We start from the raw sequence: 19216 nt of genomic DNA, 5'->3' as shown, positions 1-19216 counted from the left end.
GACCGAGCCAGCCAGATGAGGCGCCGCAATGCACTCTCTCTTTAACGTGGGTGGAGGCGTGATGGCATTTGGGGTTCTCTGGTGTGGCAGCTCAGGCCCTGTACACAACGGCTTTTGAAATATCTGGGTGTGCCTCCTTCCCCAGTGTACAATTACACTGATAAATGGCAACTTCTGAGAATTGATGCAGATTTGTAAACCAGGCAGTGGATCATGATTTTCCATTTTGGCAGCTGACATCAGCCTTGGGCTCATTTGCTGTTGATCCGTTCTCTTTGTATAAGGCAAACAATGCCCTTCCTGGCCACCCATAGATCTCAAGTTTTGTTTTTTTTTTTTTTTTAAAGATTTTATTTATTTATTTTGACATAGAGACAGCGAGAGAGGGAACACAGGCGGGGGGAGTGGGAGGGGGAGAAGCAGGCTCCCCGCGGAGCAGGGAGCCCGATGCGGGGCTCGATCCCAAGACCCTGGGACCATGCCCTGAGCTGACGGCAGATGCTTAACGACTGAGCCACCCAGGCGCCCCAGATCTCTCAAGTTTAGGGGTACCATGGTCTGAGCCACCGCTGCAAACCCTGTGGGTTAAGGTCCCCTGGTAATTATGTCCACCTTGCCTCCGAGGGTTAAGTGCTGCCACCGGGTCCCCTCTGTCCTGCAATCCTCTCATCCCCACGGACCGTAAGTAGCCTGCGGCCATAGGAGCATCGCCTGCATCAACCCCGGCCCACAGAGGACAGCCTCCGCTGAGCTCAACAATGCTTACTTGTCCTAACAGGTTCCTTATCTCCTCCGGGAAAGGACTGTTCTCTGGACCCTGGCAGGGACTGTAATCATGTGGTGGATGCTCTTGTCTTACTCGACAACTCATTCTAACATGCCTACCCGTCTTTTGACTCCTTCCCCAGTCCTCTGCTGGGGCAGTTCGGGCACTTCACTTGCTACAGACTTTCAGGGAGTGCCCCCCCAGCGAGGCATTAGGCCTGGCTCTGCGTGTCCTTGCCAGGAGCTGAAAGCCTGAGTAATGGGAGACTGTTTCCCTCTCCTGTATCAACAAACTGTCCCTATGCAGTCTCCAGCCCGCCTCCTTGGTCTGCCAGCCTTGAAAATCCCCTCCTGTGTGCTCTCCCGATTCCTGCTGCAACATGTTATCTGGCTTATTCAGGTCCTGCAGTATTTCGGGTGAATAATCCCTTTCCCCCCATGTTTGGGACAGTGCTTCTGCACATCCTAAGACTTGACCCTAGTTTTTAGTGTGGAAACCCTGAAGGGAGGCAGGGGTAGATCTTGAGAAGTGAGACAGGGAAGGGAGGGCAGTCAACAAAGGATGTCCTCGAGCAGCTACCTGCTGTGGCTAAGCGGGGCTCAGTCCTGCGGAGGCATTCTGGGAGACAGAGCTGAATACATGTCCGAGTCACCCCGCCCGAGGGGTGAGGGAGCTGGGGTATTGATTCTCCTGCTCTCATCCGTCACTGACTCACAGCTGCTTCTGGAGGTGCTAACTCTGCAGCATCTGAAGCCTGCCTTGCACTCGGAAGGCCCTCGGGGGAACAGTGGCATGTGCTTGTGGAAGGCTGCTGCTGACAGGCAGAGAACTCTGAGGGAATATGGGTGAAACATCAAGAGTGCCCGTGCTGGCCACTCACCCGGCCATCTGACGACTATTTATTGGATACCTCCTGTTCTTGGAACCAGGGATACAGCGGGGAAGAGGGACATGTGGTCCCCACTCTTACAGAGTTGCCCTTCTAACTGGGGAGGCAGACAATAAAGTAGCTAACGAGACAATGACAGGGTGTGAAACGTGCTCTAGAGAGCAACGTCAGAGACCCTGGGGCCGTCAGGGAGTACTGGGCGCTGTGTATGAAGCGGGAGGAGAAGAGCAGGTAGGTCTCCCAGGAAGAGGCGTTTCAGCCAGGACCCCAGGGAGAAAAGGGGGAGCCAGCCATGTTTGTGCCTGGGAAAAGCTCTCGGGGCGCAGGGAATGGCGAGGACAAATGTTCTGAGCAGGACCGAGCCCAGTGCATTTGTTTAAGGGAAAAGGGAGAGAGGAGGAAGGAACACGGCACCCGCCATGGGGACAGCAGGGCTGGCTTAGGGCTTTGGCAAGGAGTTTAGGTCTTATTCTAAGTGTGACAGGAAGTGTTGGAGGGCTAAAACCTGGAGTGGCACAGTTTGATTTATCTTCTAGGAAGCTGACTCTGCTTGCGACCCCACCACCATTTTCCATCTGCACGAGTAGATTCGGGGTCAGTGTCAGGCTCTGGGGGCACCCAGAAGAATGAGTCATGGTCCCTGCCCCCAGGAGAGTGCTCAGTTCTCCCCGCTGCCTCGACCCTGCCCCCACCAACTCCCCTCTCCTGCCCCACACTTGACACAATGTGATCCATTGGAAGCTAGTTTATTTTGAGTGGTTTTTCATGGGGCTGGGCTGGGCTGGGTTGTGAGATGGCTGGGCTCTGAAGCTCCGTTCTAGGGACGCTGGTCCCCTTCCTCAGCACTGCGGCGGCCGAAGTCCATCCATCCGTAAGCTGCTTCTTCTTCCTCCACCCACGGTCCCTGCTTCTTGGACAGGTCTGAGGGTCAGAGCGGGGAGAGGATGTGAGGATATGGGAAGGACATCTAGCCTCTGGAAACCAAGGCCAGGGTCAACCTTGGCTGGGCAAGACAAGCAGGGACAGCTGTCACAGCTCCTACCTGCCACCAGCTGTGGGGGACCCTGGAACCCTAGCTGCCTTCGCTGGTGAGAGGCCGTACCCAGCCGGTCCAGCCAGTGTGGCTGCAGGCCCCTGTTTGCCCCTGGACCCGAGGGTGCCTCCTGCATCTGGGAGCGGGGCCTCCAAGAAGCTTCAGAGGAGGTAGCCAGAGCCAGCGCCAAGATCAGCATGTACACACACAGTCGCTGCATCTTGTCTGCAAAGGAAACAGGGGCAGAGCTGAAAGATGGGGCCATCCAGACACCCAAAGGCAGGGGCCTGGACCAGATGGACTCTGGGTCCCTCGCTGCTGGCAGGTGCAACGCTGTGTGGGGTTGCGGACTGTTCCTCAGCTCGCTTCTCCAGTTCCTGCCAACTCCCCCGGCTCCTGGGCCTTGGCCCCCTTTCCTCCTCACCTACCTTAGTTACAGCAGTTGCTTCTCTCGGAGGAGGAATTTACAACCTAGAGCGATGGTTTCCAAACTTCTGCAGAATTTGAGGCTATGTGAGCTGCTCTGTAGATGTTTAACTCGTTGTAATTTAAAGTGAGCTTTTAAATAGTCGTACCAAAGGGCACGTTACAGACGGCCCTGTATCTCTGTGGAGACCACCAACGTATTCACCGTGTGGTCGGGTCCCACCGTTTCTGCGCGGCCCGTGGAGGGAAGCTCTCCCTTTTTTTTTTTTTTTTTTTTGCTTAACCAAGGAATATCCTGTGATTGTAGTTAAGCAGTTAAAAATTAAGCTGTTACCGTTTGCACCTGTGTGTCAGGATGACCTGAGTTTGGGGAAGCCACAATACAGAAATAAACTGGATACTCAAATGAATCTAAAATTCAAATCTAAAATTCTATTCTCAGCATCTGTGTTCTTTCAGCCTCATTATTCTGATTGGCTTTACCTTTCAGGAACACATTCATATTAATAAAATACTACCTTTTTTAAATTAAATTTAATTTTTTTATTATTATTTTTAAAGATTTTATTTATTTATTTGAGAGAGAGAGAGAGAAAGAGAGATAGAGAGCACGAGAGGGAAGAGGGTCAGAGGGAGAAGCAGACTCCCCGCCGAGCAGGGAGCCCGATGCGGGACTCGATCCCGGGACTCCAGGATCATGACCTGAGCCGAAGGCAGACGCCCAACCAACTGAGCCACCCAGGCGCCCAATACTACCTTTTTTTTTTTTAAAGATTTATTTATTTGATAGAGACAGCGAGAGAGGGAACACAAGCAGGGGGAGTGGGAGAGGGAGAAGCAGGCTTCCCGCCAAGCAGGGAGCCCGATGCGGGGCTCCATCCCAGGACCCTGGGACCATGACCTGAGCCGAGGGCAGACGCTTAACGACTGAGCTACCCAGGCGCCCCAATAAAATACTACCTTTATCTGTTTTTCATAGTGGGGTTCTCTGTTAGATTTCCTTTGGAAGAGAAAGGGTTCTTGGTGCTGAAGAAACAAGGTTGAAAAATCAGTGATCAAGAGCTATGGTGGCCCATAGGAGCCATGTGCATTGTCTACCGTGGTAGCTACTAGCCACATGTGGCTCTTTACATTTAAATTAATTAAAATTAAAAATTCCTCCCCCAGGCTAGCCACCTTTCCAGTGCACCTGTGGCTGGTGGCTACCATATTGGACGGTGCAGATACAGACCCCATCATCATGGAAAGTTCTTTTAGACAGTGCTGGTCTAGGAAAAAGCTTGAGATGGGATCCAGAAGCCTTGGATTCCAGTTCCAACCCTTCCTTTGTCCTTCTCACCTCGCAGAACTGGGGTGAACATGGAGTAAGGGGGTTGAAGCGGCAAGTCAGCTCAAGGTTTGGGAATGCCAGGGTGAGTTCTAGGCTGAGACCTAGTCTGGCCCTGAGCTAAGAGAAGGGTGGCAGCCCTGGAGACACCGAGGCGTGAGCCTGGTACCTTGATGCAGGGAGTCGTCCCATCAACCCTCTTCCCCGCCTCTCCACTCCCCTCCTGGGTGGTCTCACCTGCAGAGCCGGGACGTGGGCAGTGCTGTAGCCGGCCTGGTGCCTTTCCGGTCCCTGCACTGCTTGGTGCTCCTGCCCTGCCTTATAAAGCCCTCAAGGCCCCTCCCAAATGCCCATGCGGCCAGCAAGACAAAAGGGGGTGGGCCCAGGTACATCACCTGTGCCCTGCCCTGTCACTCATTCAGTCAGTCATCCACGTTGGGGGGAGGGGCATTGACCTTCATGGCAGTGAGGGGCAGGTGTGGGGTCGGGGCAGGTCTTCAGCTGGGTATGAGGGCAGGCAGGAGACAGGCTCCCTGGGGTCAGAACAGTGCCCCCCACCCAGTCCTTGGGGTCAGAGTCCTGGTGTGCATCAGCCCTCCGACTACATCCCATCGGGGGGCAGGGGAAGCGGGTGCACTGAATGACCCTGGATTCAGAGGAAGCATGTTTCATCATACATTGGTGTTTGAAGAGCAGGGAGTGTGTGGATGTGGAGAGTTGTATCGATCCCCTGTCCCCTCTGCTCGGCTCTGCAAACAGGACGTGAGGTAGTTATCGGGGGCAATGGGCCATGGGCTGATGGCCCCACTCTCTCTGCCTGGTTGCCTCTTCACCTCCCTTGCCTGGAAAACCCTGAGTGTCCCCCCCCCCCACTCTTTGTGCCCTCTGTGCTGGCTGGGTTCTGCTTGCAGCTCCCCTCTACCTCGGGTCCGCCTTTACCCCCTGCCTCTTGCAAACCCCCCACCCAGGGCTCCCTGCACTTGGAGGCTCCCTCCTTTTGTTTTCCAGGGGAGATAGCGATCCGCGTGACGCATTCACCACTTTCCAATATAAAAATACATCTTAAAGTGGTAAGCAAAGAGACTAAAGGGCTTGCCCAAGATGTGCCAGAAAACCAAATAGTGCGCTTGTTGACTGATTTGATAAATTGCCACCTCGAGCTGGTTTGGACAGCTCTAGGCTGCTTTTGATTTTTCCATGGTTGGCATTAGAGATTTTGCTCTTGTGCACACATCATCAGGCCCCCTCCTTGTCTGGGGGAGTTTTGATACCCCTTGGGTCCTGGATAAAGGGCAGTGGTACCCACGCTCACAGCCAGCCGTGCTGAGAATTAACAGGTGATGTAGCAGGCTGTGAGTGTCCATGGCAACCAGCAGCCGAATGTTCTGGTGAATAACCACTCTAATCCAGGGCAGGGCTCAGTGACTCAGCAAATGGAATTAAGTGAAAATGACAACACCAGTGCAGGCATTGGTGATAATGAATCGAATCCATAATCTTTGAGGGGGCTTGGGAGACGGTGGTGTGGGGAGCAGCTCCATTTATGTGCTAGAGGAATAGAGATGTTCGTGTTACCATGGTGACAGGAAATGATAAGCTTTCTGCAGAGCCTTAGTTGCACCAGAACCCAAGATTTCTGCTGTGGAGGGGGTTATGAACCACCCTCCCCTGGCCACCTTGGCTGTTCTTGGCAGCCTGGTCACACCAGGGCTGGTGATAGCAGCAAACAGAAGCGGGTACCCACTCAACAGGCGATGAGGGGACCCCTGTCCGATGGGAAAGGGAAGGGTTTCCGGGCCTTGCTGATGTTGAAATTTGAGCAGATCTCTCCTCCTCTCTGAGCTATTTTCTTCTTCAAGAAGTGAGGAAAATAACTTGACTGGGGGGAAGTCTTTTGAAGGTGATGTACATAAAGCACCATGCACTGTGCCCAGAACATTGCAAGTCCCTAATTTATTTGCACCTTCTCCCTTATCCTCTTTGGGCCTCAGTTAGCCTCAGCTGTGAAATGGGAACCATTCATTCCTACCTCACTGGGCTGCTGTGAAGGGGAAATGTAACAAGGTCTGCGCACACACTTGGCACACATCAGAGCTTCTCCTTTCCCAAGACTTAGGAGGGTAATTCCCTAAAAAGCATCATCCGTGAATCTAAGCTTTTCCCTCTGGCTGGCCATGACTCAGAGGGACACTTGTCCTGGGTTGCCACTGAAAGAGGTGGCAGAGATGGAGCCTATGGAGGCTGGACCTCTCAGAGGCCAGCATCGACTGGTATACAGAGGATTTGGGAACTGGTGAGGCCAGGAGAGACTCCTGGCTCCAACACTTTGACTCGCTGGGTGACCAGAAAATTCAGTTTCTGAGTCTACCAAACTGAAGACCAGGTCCCAGACCCTGGGGCCAGCCCCCTCCCTCTCTCTGTGGACCCTGCCCTTGTTCTCACAATAGTGACAACGCTTTGTGCCAGGCTCTTTGCATGAATAAATGTAGTTGCTCTTCACCATGGTCCTTGGACATAAGTACTAGTGTGTCCCTATTCCACAGATGAAGAACCTGAGGCTCACACAGGTGAGCAATCCCTCTCCTGAGTTTACAGGACCAAGGAGTCCTGGACCTGAAATCCTTGTTCTGGGATCTTTTTCCTCCCAGGAGAGGTGTGGTGGGCAGAATGATGTGCCCCAAAGATGTCCATACCCCAATTCTTGGGACCTGTGAATATATGTGGTTACATGGCAAAAGGGACTCTGCAGATGTAATTATAGACTTTAAAGTAGGGAGCTTATCGGATGAGCCCTTAAAACATTCTTTGGCAGGACGCCTAAGTGTGAGGTCACGATCCCAGGGTCTTGGGATCGAGTCCCAAGTTGGGCTCCTTGCTCAGCAGGGAGCCTGCTTCTCCCTCTGCCTCTCCCCCTGCTGTGTGCTTTCTCTCTCTCTAACAAAGAAACAAAAAAACAAAAAGTTCTTTGGCTAGAACGTCCTTTGGCTAGAACGTCCTTTGGCTAAAGGCGGAAGTGATATGGCTGAAGGATGAATCAGAGATTTGAAGAATGAGGAGGATTCCACCTGCCGTTACTGGTTTGAGGATGGGAGAGGGAGGGCAGCAGGCTTAGTGCAAGTGGCCTTCAGGAGCTGAGAGAGGCCCCCAGCTGAGGCCCTGGACTGCAAAAAACTGAATTCAGCCAACAATCTGGATGAGCTTGGAAGTGGGTTCATCCCCAGAGCCTTTAGAAAGGAGCACAGCCCTGGTGACGCCTTCATTCTGGTCCAGGGACCCACGCTGTACCTGGGACTCCTGACCTACAGAACTGTCAGAGAATGAATTGGTGTTGTCTTGAGCTTGTAGTGTTTGTGGTAATATATTACGGCTGGAACAGAGCACAGATACAAGGGGTTCTGGCCTCATGAGGGTTTCTGTCCGTAAGAACTGGCTCTGCGTGAATTTGCATGTGATTTTTCTTTCTTTCTTTTTTTTTTTAAAGATTTTATTTATTTATTTGACAGAGAGATATACAGCAAGAGGGTACACAAGCAGGGGGAGTGGGAGAGGGAGAAGCAGGTTCCTCGTGGAGCAGGGAGCCCGTTGCGGGGCTCGATCCCAGGACCCTGAGATCATGACCTGAGCTGAAGGCAGACGCTCAACAACTGAGCCACCCAGGCACCCCTGCATGTGGTATTTCAAATACAGGTAAGGAGAATGTTGGTTACCAAGTATCAGCCATTCATCCATTCCATTTTCCTTCCAGTTAGTGAGCACCTGCTGTAAGCCGGGTGTAGGATGATGCCCCGGGGATAAGAGGTGAATATGATTGGCCCTTTCATGGCTTGCTGGCATTTGGATTCCAGGGGAGGGAGGCACAAACACTAGACATAATAACAAGAGTGGGGAGCGCATTCCCTGGGGAGGGAGACTCCCCGGGGGCAGCTCTGCACGCCTGGCCACACTCCCACTGGCCAGGGCTGGCCCCAGCAGGCAGCGTCCCAGGGAGCCGCAAACCGCTGGCAGAGGCCGCCTGGGCCTCCTCATTGGTTATTGTTGGCGGACAAGGGGGAGGCTGGGGATGCGTCTCTGACCCAGGCAACGCGGCCTGTTGTGGGGGGTGAAGGTGCTGGGACCAAACAGGGACACCTGGGAGGCGTTCATGTCAGCATGGGCGTCCGTGGCCCCTCCTGGGGTGGGGGGCTGCGGAGGAGGAAGTGGGTCCGCGACTTCCAGCTTTAGCTGCTCTCCCAGGGTGATCAGGTAGCAGGAACATGGGGACGGCCAGCGGGCTGCTCTCAGGCTGAGCCGGAGAGGGTGCCCTGGGATGAGCTCAGGGGCCCGGTGACCCGCCCAGCTGCCCAGGAGGGAGAGCAGAGGGCACTCCCCCCCCCCGGTCCAGCCTCCGCCTCCTCTCCCCTTCTCCTCTGATGCCCACCTGTGCCATAGGAGCAGTGGCTCTGGATCCACACCTCATGTCAGGATCTCGTGTGGAGCTCTAAACTCACCCGCACGCCCAGGGCACTAATCAGAAGTCCTCTCAAATCAGGAGCAGGGGTGAGACCCAGGGGGTGGCTGGAAGTCTGTGTGTGGGCCTGGCCTTTGTGTACTTGGGAGGCCAGGACAAGGAGGCTTTGCTGCCCTGGGCTGAATCCCAGCTTTGATACTTCCTAGGCAAGTCACAGACGGAGGATGTGCCCCGTACTTACCCGGGAGGGCCACGGTGAGGGATAAATGAGACACCTGTAGCATTCACTTGGTCTCTGCCGCATGGTAAGTTCTCCATAAGGGTCTGCTATTCTCATTGGTATTTTCAGCACCACAGCCTTACCTGCCCCTCATCCGTACTGCTGCATCCTGCTGACTTCCAGACTATTCTACCCCACTTTCCTTGATTATTTTCTTCTCCACTCTTCCCTGTAATAGTCCCTGGAGTCTTCCCTCACAGGTTAACGCTGCCTCCTCCATGCAGGCCTCACCCTAGCCTCTCAGGTCTACCTACCTTCTGCTTCCCACAGCCTTGGCTCACAGCCTGGCTTCCCCCCCCCGGGGGATTGTTTTGCCTCCCATATCTTAACAGCAACACCTTCCTCGGTTGCATGAGTGCTGACAGGGCCTATTATCTCACTTAACAATCAAAATCAAGCCCAGAACCCTGTTTGCAGACTGTCAAAACTCGTCGAATGCACACGTTTGTCAAAACCCATTGATGGGGGGCACCTGGGTGGCTCAGTCGTTAAGCATCTGCCTTGGGCTCAGGTCGTGATCCCAGGGTCCTGGGATTGAGCCCCGCATCAGGCTCCCTGCTCAGCGGGAAGCCTGCTTCTCCCTCTCCCACTCCCCCTGCTTGTGTTCCCTCTCTCACTATCTCTCTCGGTCAAATAAATAAATAAAATCTTAAAAAAAAAAAACCATTGATGGCACTTAGGATTGTGCATTCCATTGTACACACATTTTATTTAAAAAAAAAAAGAACCATAATGAAGTTGAACTCTAGTTAATAAAGTATTTAGGGCAAAGGGCATTGTATTTTTTATTATTATTATTTTTAAGATTTTTGTTTATTTATTGAGAGAGAGAATGATAGCATGAGAGGGAGGAAGGTCAGAGGGAGAAGCAGACTCCCTGCTGAGCAGGGAGCCCGATGCGGGACTCGATCTTGGGACTCCAGGATCTTGACCTGAGCCGAAGGCAGTCGCTTAACCAACTGAGCCACCCAGGCGCCCCCATTGTATTTATTTTAAAATGCATAAAAATAAGATGGATAGATAGGAGATAGACAATAATAAAATTATATAATCTAGGTGGTGGGCATATGAGTCTTCACTTTAAAATTCAACTTTTCTGTGTATTTGAACATTTTTATAATAAAATATTAGGAAGTATTTTGTTTAGCTCTGTCAGTGGTTTTAAGATGGGAAAAGAGGGGCGCCTGGGTGGCTCAGTCGGTTAAGCGACTGCCTTCAGCTCAGGTCATGATCCTGGAGTCCCCCGGATCGAGTCCCACATCGGGCTCCCTGCTCAGCAGGGAGTCTGCTTCTCCCTCTGACCCTTCCCCCTCTCATGTGCTCTCTCTCTCCTTCTCCTTCTCACTCTCTCAAATAAATAAATAAATAAAATCTTTAAAAAAAAATAAGATGGGAAAAGAATCCTAAAAGCACCAATGTGAGAGGAGTCTTTACTCAGGGGCATTTTAGAGTCAAGGGTTGGCCAGGTGAAGCTGCTTGCCCATGCCCAACAGCTGAGAGAGTGGAGCTGTGCGCCTGGCCGGTCCTCTCGGGACTGTGTGTGCTGCTACCACTCCTGGGCCACAACCTCTGTCCCACCCTCCCTCCAGAAGCCCATCTCCTGCTGAATCTGCCTTTGTCGTGACTGCTGGTTCCTCCACCTGCCTTGGTTCTCACAACCCACCTACCCTTCCTGGTCTCGCTTTCCTCCCTCCCCAGCCTGGCCCTACGTTTTTTTTTTTTACTTCATTTATGGGGCATGTACTTAGATCCCTGCCCCTGTCCTGCTTCAAAACCTGGTGCCAGGCTAGTCCCCAGCCACCACCCCTTCCTCAGCTCCTGCCTCCCCATCCCTGCAAAATAGGAAAGTTCCTGAAAGTGGCCAGTTGATTCAATTGTAAATTAATATTCTCAGCTGGATGGTTGCCTGGCAACCTAGTGAGTCAGGTTCCCTTCACTCCCAAGGCCATCTGAGATCAGCCCCCTTCTCCCGGCTGAGTGACCACAGTGGTCTGGGTCCACCTTCTGCTCTTTTCTCACTGGAGGGTATGCAGCCCTATCAAGTTCAGCGCCCCCACGATGGACCTTCATCCCAGAACCTCCTGCCTGCTCAGAGACCTAATGCCTTCCCTTTTTGTTCATTCATTCCTAAGTGCCCACTTTGTGCCAGGCACTGTGTTGACCCTGAGAACACGATATTGATCAAGATGGTCTTTGTTCCTTTTCTCTTGGGGAGAGACAGTGTGATGATGAGCTTAAGGTACCATGGATGGTTGGGGGAGGGAGGAAGTGGTGGGGAAGGCTTCTCTTTGGCATGGCCCTTGAAGTTCTCTTAAATGCAAGCTTTCTGATGTCTATAACATGTTTTCACCTCCCTCTTCCCCTAATAATGGTGATTAAAATTTGCGGAGCCCTTCCATGGCCAGACCTCCATGCTAAGCACTTTAAGGGCATTATGTCTTTTTTTTAAAAAAATATTTTATTTATTTATTTGAGAGAGAGAGCACAAATGAGTGGGTGGGGAGGGGCAGTGGGAGAGGGAGAGGCAGACTCCCTGCTGACCAGGGAGCCTGACGTGGGGTCGATCCCAGGACCGCGCGATCAAGACCTGAGCCAAGGCAGATGCTTAACTGACTGACAGACCCAGGTGCCCCGGGCATTATGTCTTGGAGTCCTTACCACAATACCACGAGGAAGGTAATGCTATTGCCCCTAGCTGCGGAAACTGAGGCACAGATTAATTGGTGAAGCAATGAAGCAGTTCACCATGGGCTTTGAGCATCCCTGAGTCTTCTTGCTGAGTATGCCAAGAGGGTAAGGTCACAGCCACTCTTTACTAGGGCCATTTCTCAGGGTTGTATTTTCAGTGAGTGACCTTGAGGGACGAGGTCATGTCTCCCTAGGGGACATACAGCAGCCTTGCTTACTATTTCCTACAGAAGCAGTAGCTTCCCAGGGTCTATGTCCTTGTCTGCCTCCCAACTACAGCCTGTGTAGCCTCTGTGTGGGTCTGTATTGTGTTACCACCAAGGGCAAGGGGGATTGATGCAAAGTATACTGCTAGCTGGGTTGTGAGTAATAATGTTACTTGTCTCTGATTCAGGGGTCTTGTGTCTTCTGCCCACATTAATGAAAGAGTAATAGGATAGCTTATCCGCTCGTGAGTAGGGTGAAGTCAAAATCCCAGACTCAACCCAGTGACTAGCCCGGGGCACAGAGCCCAGCAGATGTATAGTTGAGGCTTGAACCTTGAACCTAGACAGTTGGATTCTATAAGCATAAAGGAAAGCCTTTCCTTGTTGCAGTTCTGCTTCCTCTATAGTGAATCTTCTCTTCCCTGCATGCTGTAATCTGTTGAGCCAGTGAGTGGGGTTGCTTGCAGTGGCAGACTGGGGCCAGAGAAACGAGGGAGGTTTTGGTAGCTGAATTCACCTGTAATATTGCTTGGCTATTATGAAAAGCTGTTTCAGCGAAGGGAGAAGGGGAGGTGCGTTTCTTTAGGCTTTACTGAAGTTCTTCCTCTTTTATAAACCTGCCTAATTCCAAACTCTCCCTGGCAGAGGGTAAGGACATTTCTGTTCACCAGCTCAAAGTGGTACTTCCATGTGGTAAGGGCAAAACCCCTGCTCATAATTTGCCTACCCAGACAGCTCTGGTGTGATACAATTAAAAATACACATATAAGGGGTGCCTGGGTGGCTCAGTTGGTTAAGCGTCTGCCTTCAGCTCAGGTCATGATCCCAGGGTCCTGGGATCGAGCCCCGCATCTGGCTCCCTGCTCAGTGGGGGGTCTGCTTCTCCCTCTGCCCCTCCCCACCCCACTCATGTGCTCTGTCTCTCTCTGTCTCAAATAAATAATCTTTAAAAAATACATATGTAAGATCTATTTATTGAGATATAGTGCACACGTCACACCATTCACTTTTTTTTTCCACACCATTCACTCCTTTAAAGTACACAAGCCAGTGGCTTTCAGCACATCCACAAAGTGGCACAACCATGACCTTTATCTAATTCCAGAATATTTGCATCACCCCAAAAGGAAAACCCCCATACCCATTTGCAGTCATTCCTCATTATTCCCCACCCCTCCCTAGGAAATGACTAGGAAATTAAAAGAGGTTTGTGAATAACTGTTCGGGAACTGGCAGCACCAAGATCACCTTACAAGGAACTCCCTCCTCATCGACTGTTTGAAATTTAAAGTTGCTCTCTCAAATAGCACGTAAAAAGGAAACCCAAACCACAGGGTACTAGAACATTATGGCCACGAGAATTCTAAGAGATGGGAGTAGATGGTCAAAGTCAAACAAAGATAAATTATAGGCTTGTCCAGGCGGTCCCTGTCATAGGCTGACTGTGACCCCTTGCCTAAGTATGGCTGAAATAATTTAGGTGTTTGTACTGGTTGGTTTAGTATCTGACTCCCTGGCTAGAGTATAGACTCCAGGAGGAAGAAGGTGGGCTTTGACTTGTTTGTTTCTGACCTGTACTGAGTGAGTCCTCCAGAAATGGGAATGAATGAGTGAACACGGCAAAAGAGTGGGCAGTGGGTTCTGGGCTTGAAAGAGAAGTTGAGGCTGGAAACAGTGTTAGGATCATGAACAATGAAGGAACAATCAGTCATGACCCAGGGTGAGGCTGCCAAGGGAGAGGCACCGAAGGCCAAGACTATCTTCATCCCTTTGGAACTCCTACACTTGGAGAATAGAGGGCTGGAAGGTCCAAGCAGGTGGAGAGGTCACAGGGTGCTGAGTGGGAGACCTTATTGGAGAATCAAAGAGGGCTGGTGTATGGTGCCCAATGCTGCAGGAAACAATTGTAGGACACAGGATATCCAAGGCCCTGTCTGTCTTCCCCTACTGGAACGTAGTGTCCACATGGGCAGGGATCTCTGTTAAGTGCTACATCCCCAGCGCCTCAAAGGCTGGCTGGCCCGTACGCAATGCTGAATAAATGTTTACTGAATGAATGAATGACTCATGCTATGAGAAGTTTTAAAATTAGCAGGCTTAGCTTTTGTAACATCATGATTTTCTCTCTTTCCTTTGTGTTTCTACTTGGCAGAACAGGAGGGAAAGGGTGAATTAAACCAGTGGTTTTGGGGGGATGTGGTTTTGCCTCCCAGGGGCATTTGACAATGTCTGGAGATAATTTTGCTTGTTGGGCGTGCGTGGGAAGGCATGCTATCACCAAGTAGTGGGTGGAGGTCCGAGATACTGTTAAACATCGTATGATACACAGGTCAGCCCCCTCTTCCCCAATACATAATTATCTGGGCCCAAATATTAATAGTGCTGAGTTAAGTGAAGCCCCCGGTTACACAAACCCATGGGAATTATCATGAGCCTGGACAAGCGCTTCGTGAAGCCGTCCACATGAATGTCTTCTGTCCTGCATCCAACAGCAAAGCAACTAAAGCTCTGTCTCAGCGAGTCTTGACTCCTTTGGACTCAAAATCCCTGTCATATCAATCAATAATCTAGAGGACCAACTTGGGAACTTTAGATCTTTTTCATCATATGCCAGGTATATGTCTGGCATTTTAAGTAAAAAATAACTTGAAGTTGGTAAATTATGATCGGTTCCTTTAAAGTTCAACTTATAATCTGTAATAATCATACCAGGCAAAGACAGCTTTTGACTTTCCCCGGTAAAAAAGTGACAAAACACTGTTTAGATTTAATTAGAAGGAAAAGCATCACTTTAGACAAATTAAAAAGGGATACTGCATCACGTTTGGTTCTGAGAACAAATGTATATTAAAATGTAGATTTAGGTTTCATTATGTACTTAAAAAACAATCTAATGTTCATTGGAATCCCCTTATATTTGTTATAGCTTTTGTATTATTTTTTCTTTTTTTTTTTAAAGATTCTATTTATTTATTTGAGAGAGGGAGAATGAGAGATAGAGAGCGCGAGAGGGAAGAGGGTCAGAGGGAGAAGCAGACTCCCCGCCGAGCAGGGAGCCCGATGTGGGACTCGATCCCGGGACTCCAGGATCATGACCTGAGCCGAAGGCAGTTGCCCAACCAACTGAGCCACCCAGGCGCCCTGTATTATTTTTTCTAGGGGGCGACAGAAGAGAGTTTCAGGCTACTAACATTGCAGGCATATTACAAATGGCACTTGAGAGATGCAGGCTGCCTTCGGTTCCAATGAAGGAAAAGTCAAATTCTAGTTGTCACTGTATTTTCTCCTTTCGCATTGTTTTTGACATCCTGGAGACCTCTCAATCGGATGGATGGGACCTGCAGGTCTCGTGGGCTTCGATGGAGGTGAATGGCTAGATCATCATCACTCATGGGCCACCCCCAGGGGTTCTGTCCGGAGGCTCTGGGGGCTAAGCCCAGGCTTGGTACCACTGCAGGGCTCCCCAGCTGATCCCGGTAACAGCCAGGTGTCTGTACCTCTTAGTGCAATGAACTCAGTCCATATTCAACTCATAACGGTTGCTTTCCACATTTCAACAATTTTTGTGTGTAGTCCATATTCAACTCATAACAGTTGCTTTCCACATTTCAACAATTTTTGTGTGTTTTAAATGCACATCTAAAACCATAATGGAGGGGCGCATGGGTGGCTCAGTCGTTAAGCGTCTTGCCTTCGGCTCAGGTCATGGTCCCAGGGTCCTGAGATCAAGCCCCACATCAGGCTCCCTGCTTGGCGGGAAGCCTGCTTCTCCCTCTGCCTCTCCCCCTGCTTGTGTTCCCTCTCTTTCTGTGTCTCTCTCTGTCAAATAAATAAATAAAATCTTTAAAAAAAATCCATAATGGAAAATGCACTTATAAAAATTAGAAGTCCTTAGGGCACCCGGCTGGCTCAGTCGGTAGACTCTGTGACTCTGGATCTCGGGGTTGTGAGTTCAAGCCCCACGTTGGGTGTAGACATTACTTAAACATAATGTCTTAAAGAATAAAAGTCATGTTACTGTCTTTTTTTTAACCAGCTTGCAGACCTCAATATGAGGTCTGCTAATTTTATGGTTCATACCTGTGCTTCCCAAGCTTTGTTAAATGCCGACTGTTAAAATGAAGATGGCTTTAGGGGATCTGGGGTCGGGCTTGAAATTCTGTCCTTCCAATGAGCTCCCAGGGGACACTGAGCTGCAGGAGTCTATAGTTCTGTCTCTAAGGTGGACCATGGAACCTACGTAGGTCACGTCTCTCTGCACTGGCCTTGTCCTTGGGCTTGTTTTCTCCTGTTGCACAGAAATGGAGAATCAATGACTTGACACACACGTAATGATGGTCATGTTTATGCTCCACGTTAACACTTTCAACCTCTGTGCTCCCTGTGCTTCCTGTTTTTAGTCAATTGCCCATTCTGGGTATAAATTGGCCATCAAGGACTAAGATTAAAGACAATTTAAACCGGGCAACGGCCCTGGCTGCTGAGGCGGGGCGGTGGCTGGCAACAGTGGCTAGGGAACAAGGGAGTCATGCACAGGCTTCTGAAGCTGTGGTCTGGCTGCTGTGTGTGTCCCTTCTGCCCAACACACACTCGGTTTTGGAGCTGTTTAGAAATATCTTTAAATAGTTATCCATGGGGCACCTGGGTGGCTCAGTCGTTAAGCGTCTGCCTTCGGCTCAGGTCATGATCCCAGGGTCCTGGGATCGAGCCCCACATCAGGCTCCCTACTCAGAGGAGAGCCTGCTCCTCCCTCTCTTCCTTGCTCCTACTCTCTCTTACTGTCTCTGTCTCTCTCTCAAATAAATAAATAAAATCTTTAAAAAAGTTATTTTTTTTTTAAGATTTTATTTATTTGACAGAGAGAGACACAGCGAGAGAGGGAACACAAGCAGGGGGAGTGGGAGAGGGAGAAGCAGGCTTCCCGTGGAGCACGGAGCCCGATGTGGGGCTCGATCCCAGGACCCCGGGACCATGACCTGAGCCGAAGGCAGACGCTTAACGACTGAGCCACCCAGGCGCCCCTAGTTATTCATTTTCAAAGTCGATATTGGAAAAGGCACGTTTCTGCTTGCGATGCTATACCTGGAAGAACTTCGTTAATCCTGGGGCTTTGTGAGCCTGCGAGGATTCTAGACCCGTGATTCTTGGCTGGTTTGGGTAGTGGGCTGTTTTAAGGATCTGATAAAAGCTGTGGATGGTCTTGCCAGAAAATATCCACATGTGTTATACACAAAACCTCAGGGGTTGGTTTCTCAGATGCTGGTAACCAAGTTCTGACCCTTGGCCAGCCCCTTCTCAAACCATCTTAAACACAGTACTCCTGATTGCTTTCCCTGAAGCTTAGCTCTGGTAATGTCCCCCCCCCCCACACCGGTTACCTCAATAGTTCCCCATTAGCCACGGTAGTGTTTCCCCAGTGTGGTTTGTGGCCCTCCCATGTGAATTTGCTGATGCTGATGCTGGTTGAAACAGCAGGTTCCTGGGCCCCACATCAGAAGAACCTCTGGATCAGAGTCTCTGGCTCTAGAGCGAGGCATTTCCTGGAGCAGAGGCTCTGTTGTACCTCATACCAAGTGAATAAAATGCATCCATGGGCCAAACAGACATTTTCTGTAGTTTTTTGTGAAAGACATAAATTTTATAAATCTGAGTTTTGTTAAAAATAGTATCATTCTTGGGGTGCCTGGGTGGCTCATTCTGTTAAATGTCTGCCTTTGACTCAGGTCATTGTCCTGGGGTCCTGGGATTGGGCCCCGCATCCAGCTCCCTGCTCAGTAGGGGGCTTGCTTCTCCCTCTGCCACTCCGCCTGCTTGTGTTCTGTCAAATAAATGAATAAAATCTAAAAAAAAATATTGTTCTTGGGGCACCTGGGTGCTGTCGGTTAAGCGTCCGACTCTTGATCTCAGCTGAAGCCTTGATCTCAAGGTTTTGAGTTCAAGCCCTGCATTGGGCTCCATGCAAAAAAGTGTTCTTTCTCTAGTAAATTTTATTACATTTACATATACAAGAATTATATTGCAGTGATAGCCAGTGTTACCTCTTATAGTGTTAAACACTTATCCATTCTGAGTTTTGCAGTTTTTGGGTCAAATTTTGTAGGCCCTTGAAAAACAGGTGGGATTGTTCCACTAACACCCGGTAGAGCCTAACTATCCTGGGATGGGGGAGACTAGAATCTGAATTTTTAACAAGCTTCCCAAGAACAGTGTTTTATGAATATTTGAATTAGGAGGATCTAAGAGAGCCCAAGCGAAGAAATGGCCAAAGCCTCACACTATTTGCTAATTCTGAAATAATGTGTACCTCCTGAAAATTTAAAGATTAGTCAGGGAGCTCTTCATTTCAAAGCCTTATGAACAGTAAACTGTGTTTTGACACTCACGCCACAAGGGGGCAGCACCCAGGCTGGTAAAAAAGGAAGCGGGTCAATTCTAGAGCTAGTTGGTAGAACGTTTAGTTCCCAAATATATCGTGTTTGTCTTATTTATAGGTAAACTTTGAATAGGCTTTAAAGCAGCTTTTGTGGATTCCTGTGCAGTTTTAGCCGACCAGTATTCATTTTGTCTTGCTAACACAATTTTTTTTTTTTTTTTAAAGATTTTACTATTTGACAGAGACACGAGAGAAGGGAACACAAGCAGGGGGAGAGGGAGAGGGAGGAGGCTTCCCGCTGAGCGGGGAGCACGATGCGGGGCTCGATCCCAGGACCCTGGGATCACGACCTGAGCCGAAGGCAGACGCTTGACGACTGAGCCACCCAGGAGCCCTAACAGAGTTTTAAGGACCTTTGGAGTCTGTGTCTGCCCTGTGGCAGAGGGGTGCGTCTGGGTCGGGGCAGGGAGAGTGAGCGGAGAGAGGGGGGAAGTAGGAGAGGGAAGGGGAGAAGGGCAGCCAGAAGAGTGAAGAGGCAGGGAGGAGACTGGGGCAGGAGAGAGGAACCAACAGCCCAGAGCTGGGAGACACTCATCACCATCCGCTCTTCGCTGTTGACTCTTACGCAGACTAACCTCTGAATGTTTTCAGCTTGTGGCTCGGCCCACTGCGACCTCACACCAACCTTCCAGCCCTCCTTCCCCTCTGCTGCCTTCTCATTGCCTCCGTGCTGGCTCAGCTGCATCACTTCTCTGAATCTGTTTCACCACGGGGCTGAGTT

At 50.4% G+C, this 19216-nt stretch overlaps 1 protein-coding gene across 2 annotated transcripts; it reads right to left on the bottom strand.

Annotated features, from left to right (window-relative positions):
* Positions 1-2386: 2386 nt before the first annotated feature.
* Positions 2387-19214, bottom strand: GAST (gastrin). 2 transcript variants are annotated; one of them, XM_027568108.2, is made up of 3 exons: positions 19071-19214; positions 2698-2913; positions 2387-2576 (listed from the first exon to the last, which is right to left on the bottom strand). In XM_027568108.2, exons 2-3 carry the CDS (start codon positions 2906-2908, stop codon positions 2473-2475), a joined length of 315 nt encoding a protein of 104 aa, XP_027423909.2. In that variant the 5' UTR covers positions 2909-2913; positions 19071-19214; the 3' UTR covers positions 2387-2472. The 2 variants fall into 2 exon arrangements, with proteins under 2 accessions (XP_027423909.2, XP_027423908.2); XM_027568107.2 differs by lacking the exon at positions 19071-19214 and adding an exon at positions 4679-4745.
* Positions 19215-19216: the final 2 nt, after the last annotated feature.

This window comes from Zalophus californianus, chromosome 16 (assembly GCF_009762305.2).
Source record: "Zalophus californianus isolate mZalCal1 chromosome 16, mZalCal1.pri.v2, whole genome shotgun sequence".
Classification (NCBI taxonomy): Eukaryota; Metazoa; Chordata; class Mammalia; order Carnivora; family Otariidae; genus Zalophus; species Zalophus californianus.
This window is presented reverse-complemented; position numbering and strand designations above follow the sequence as displayed.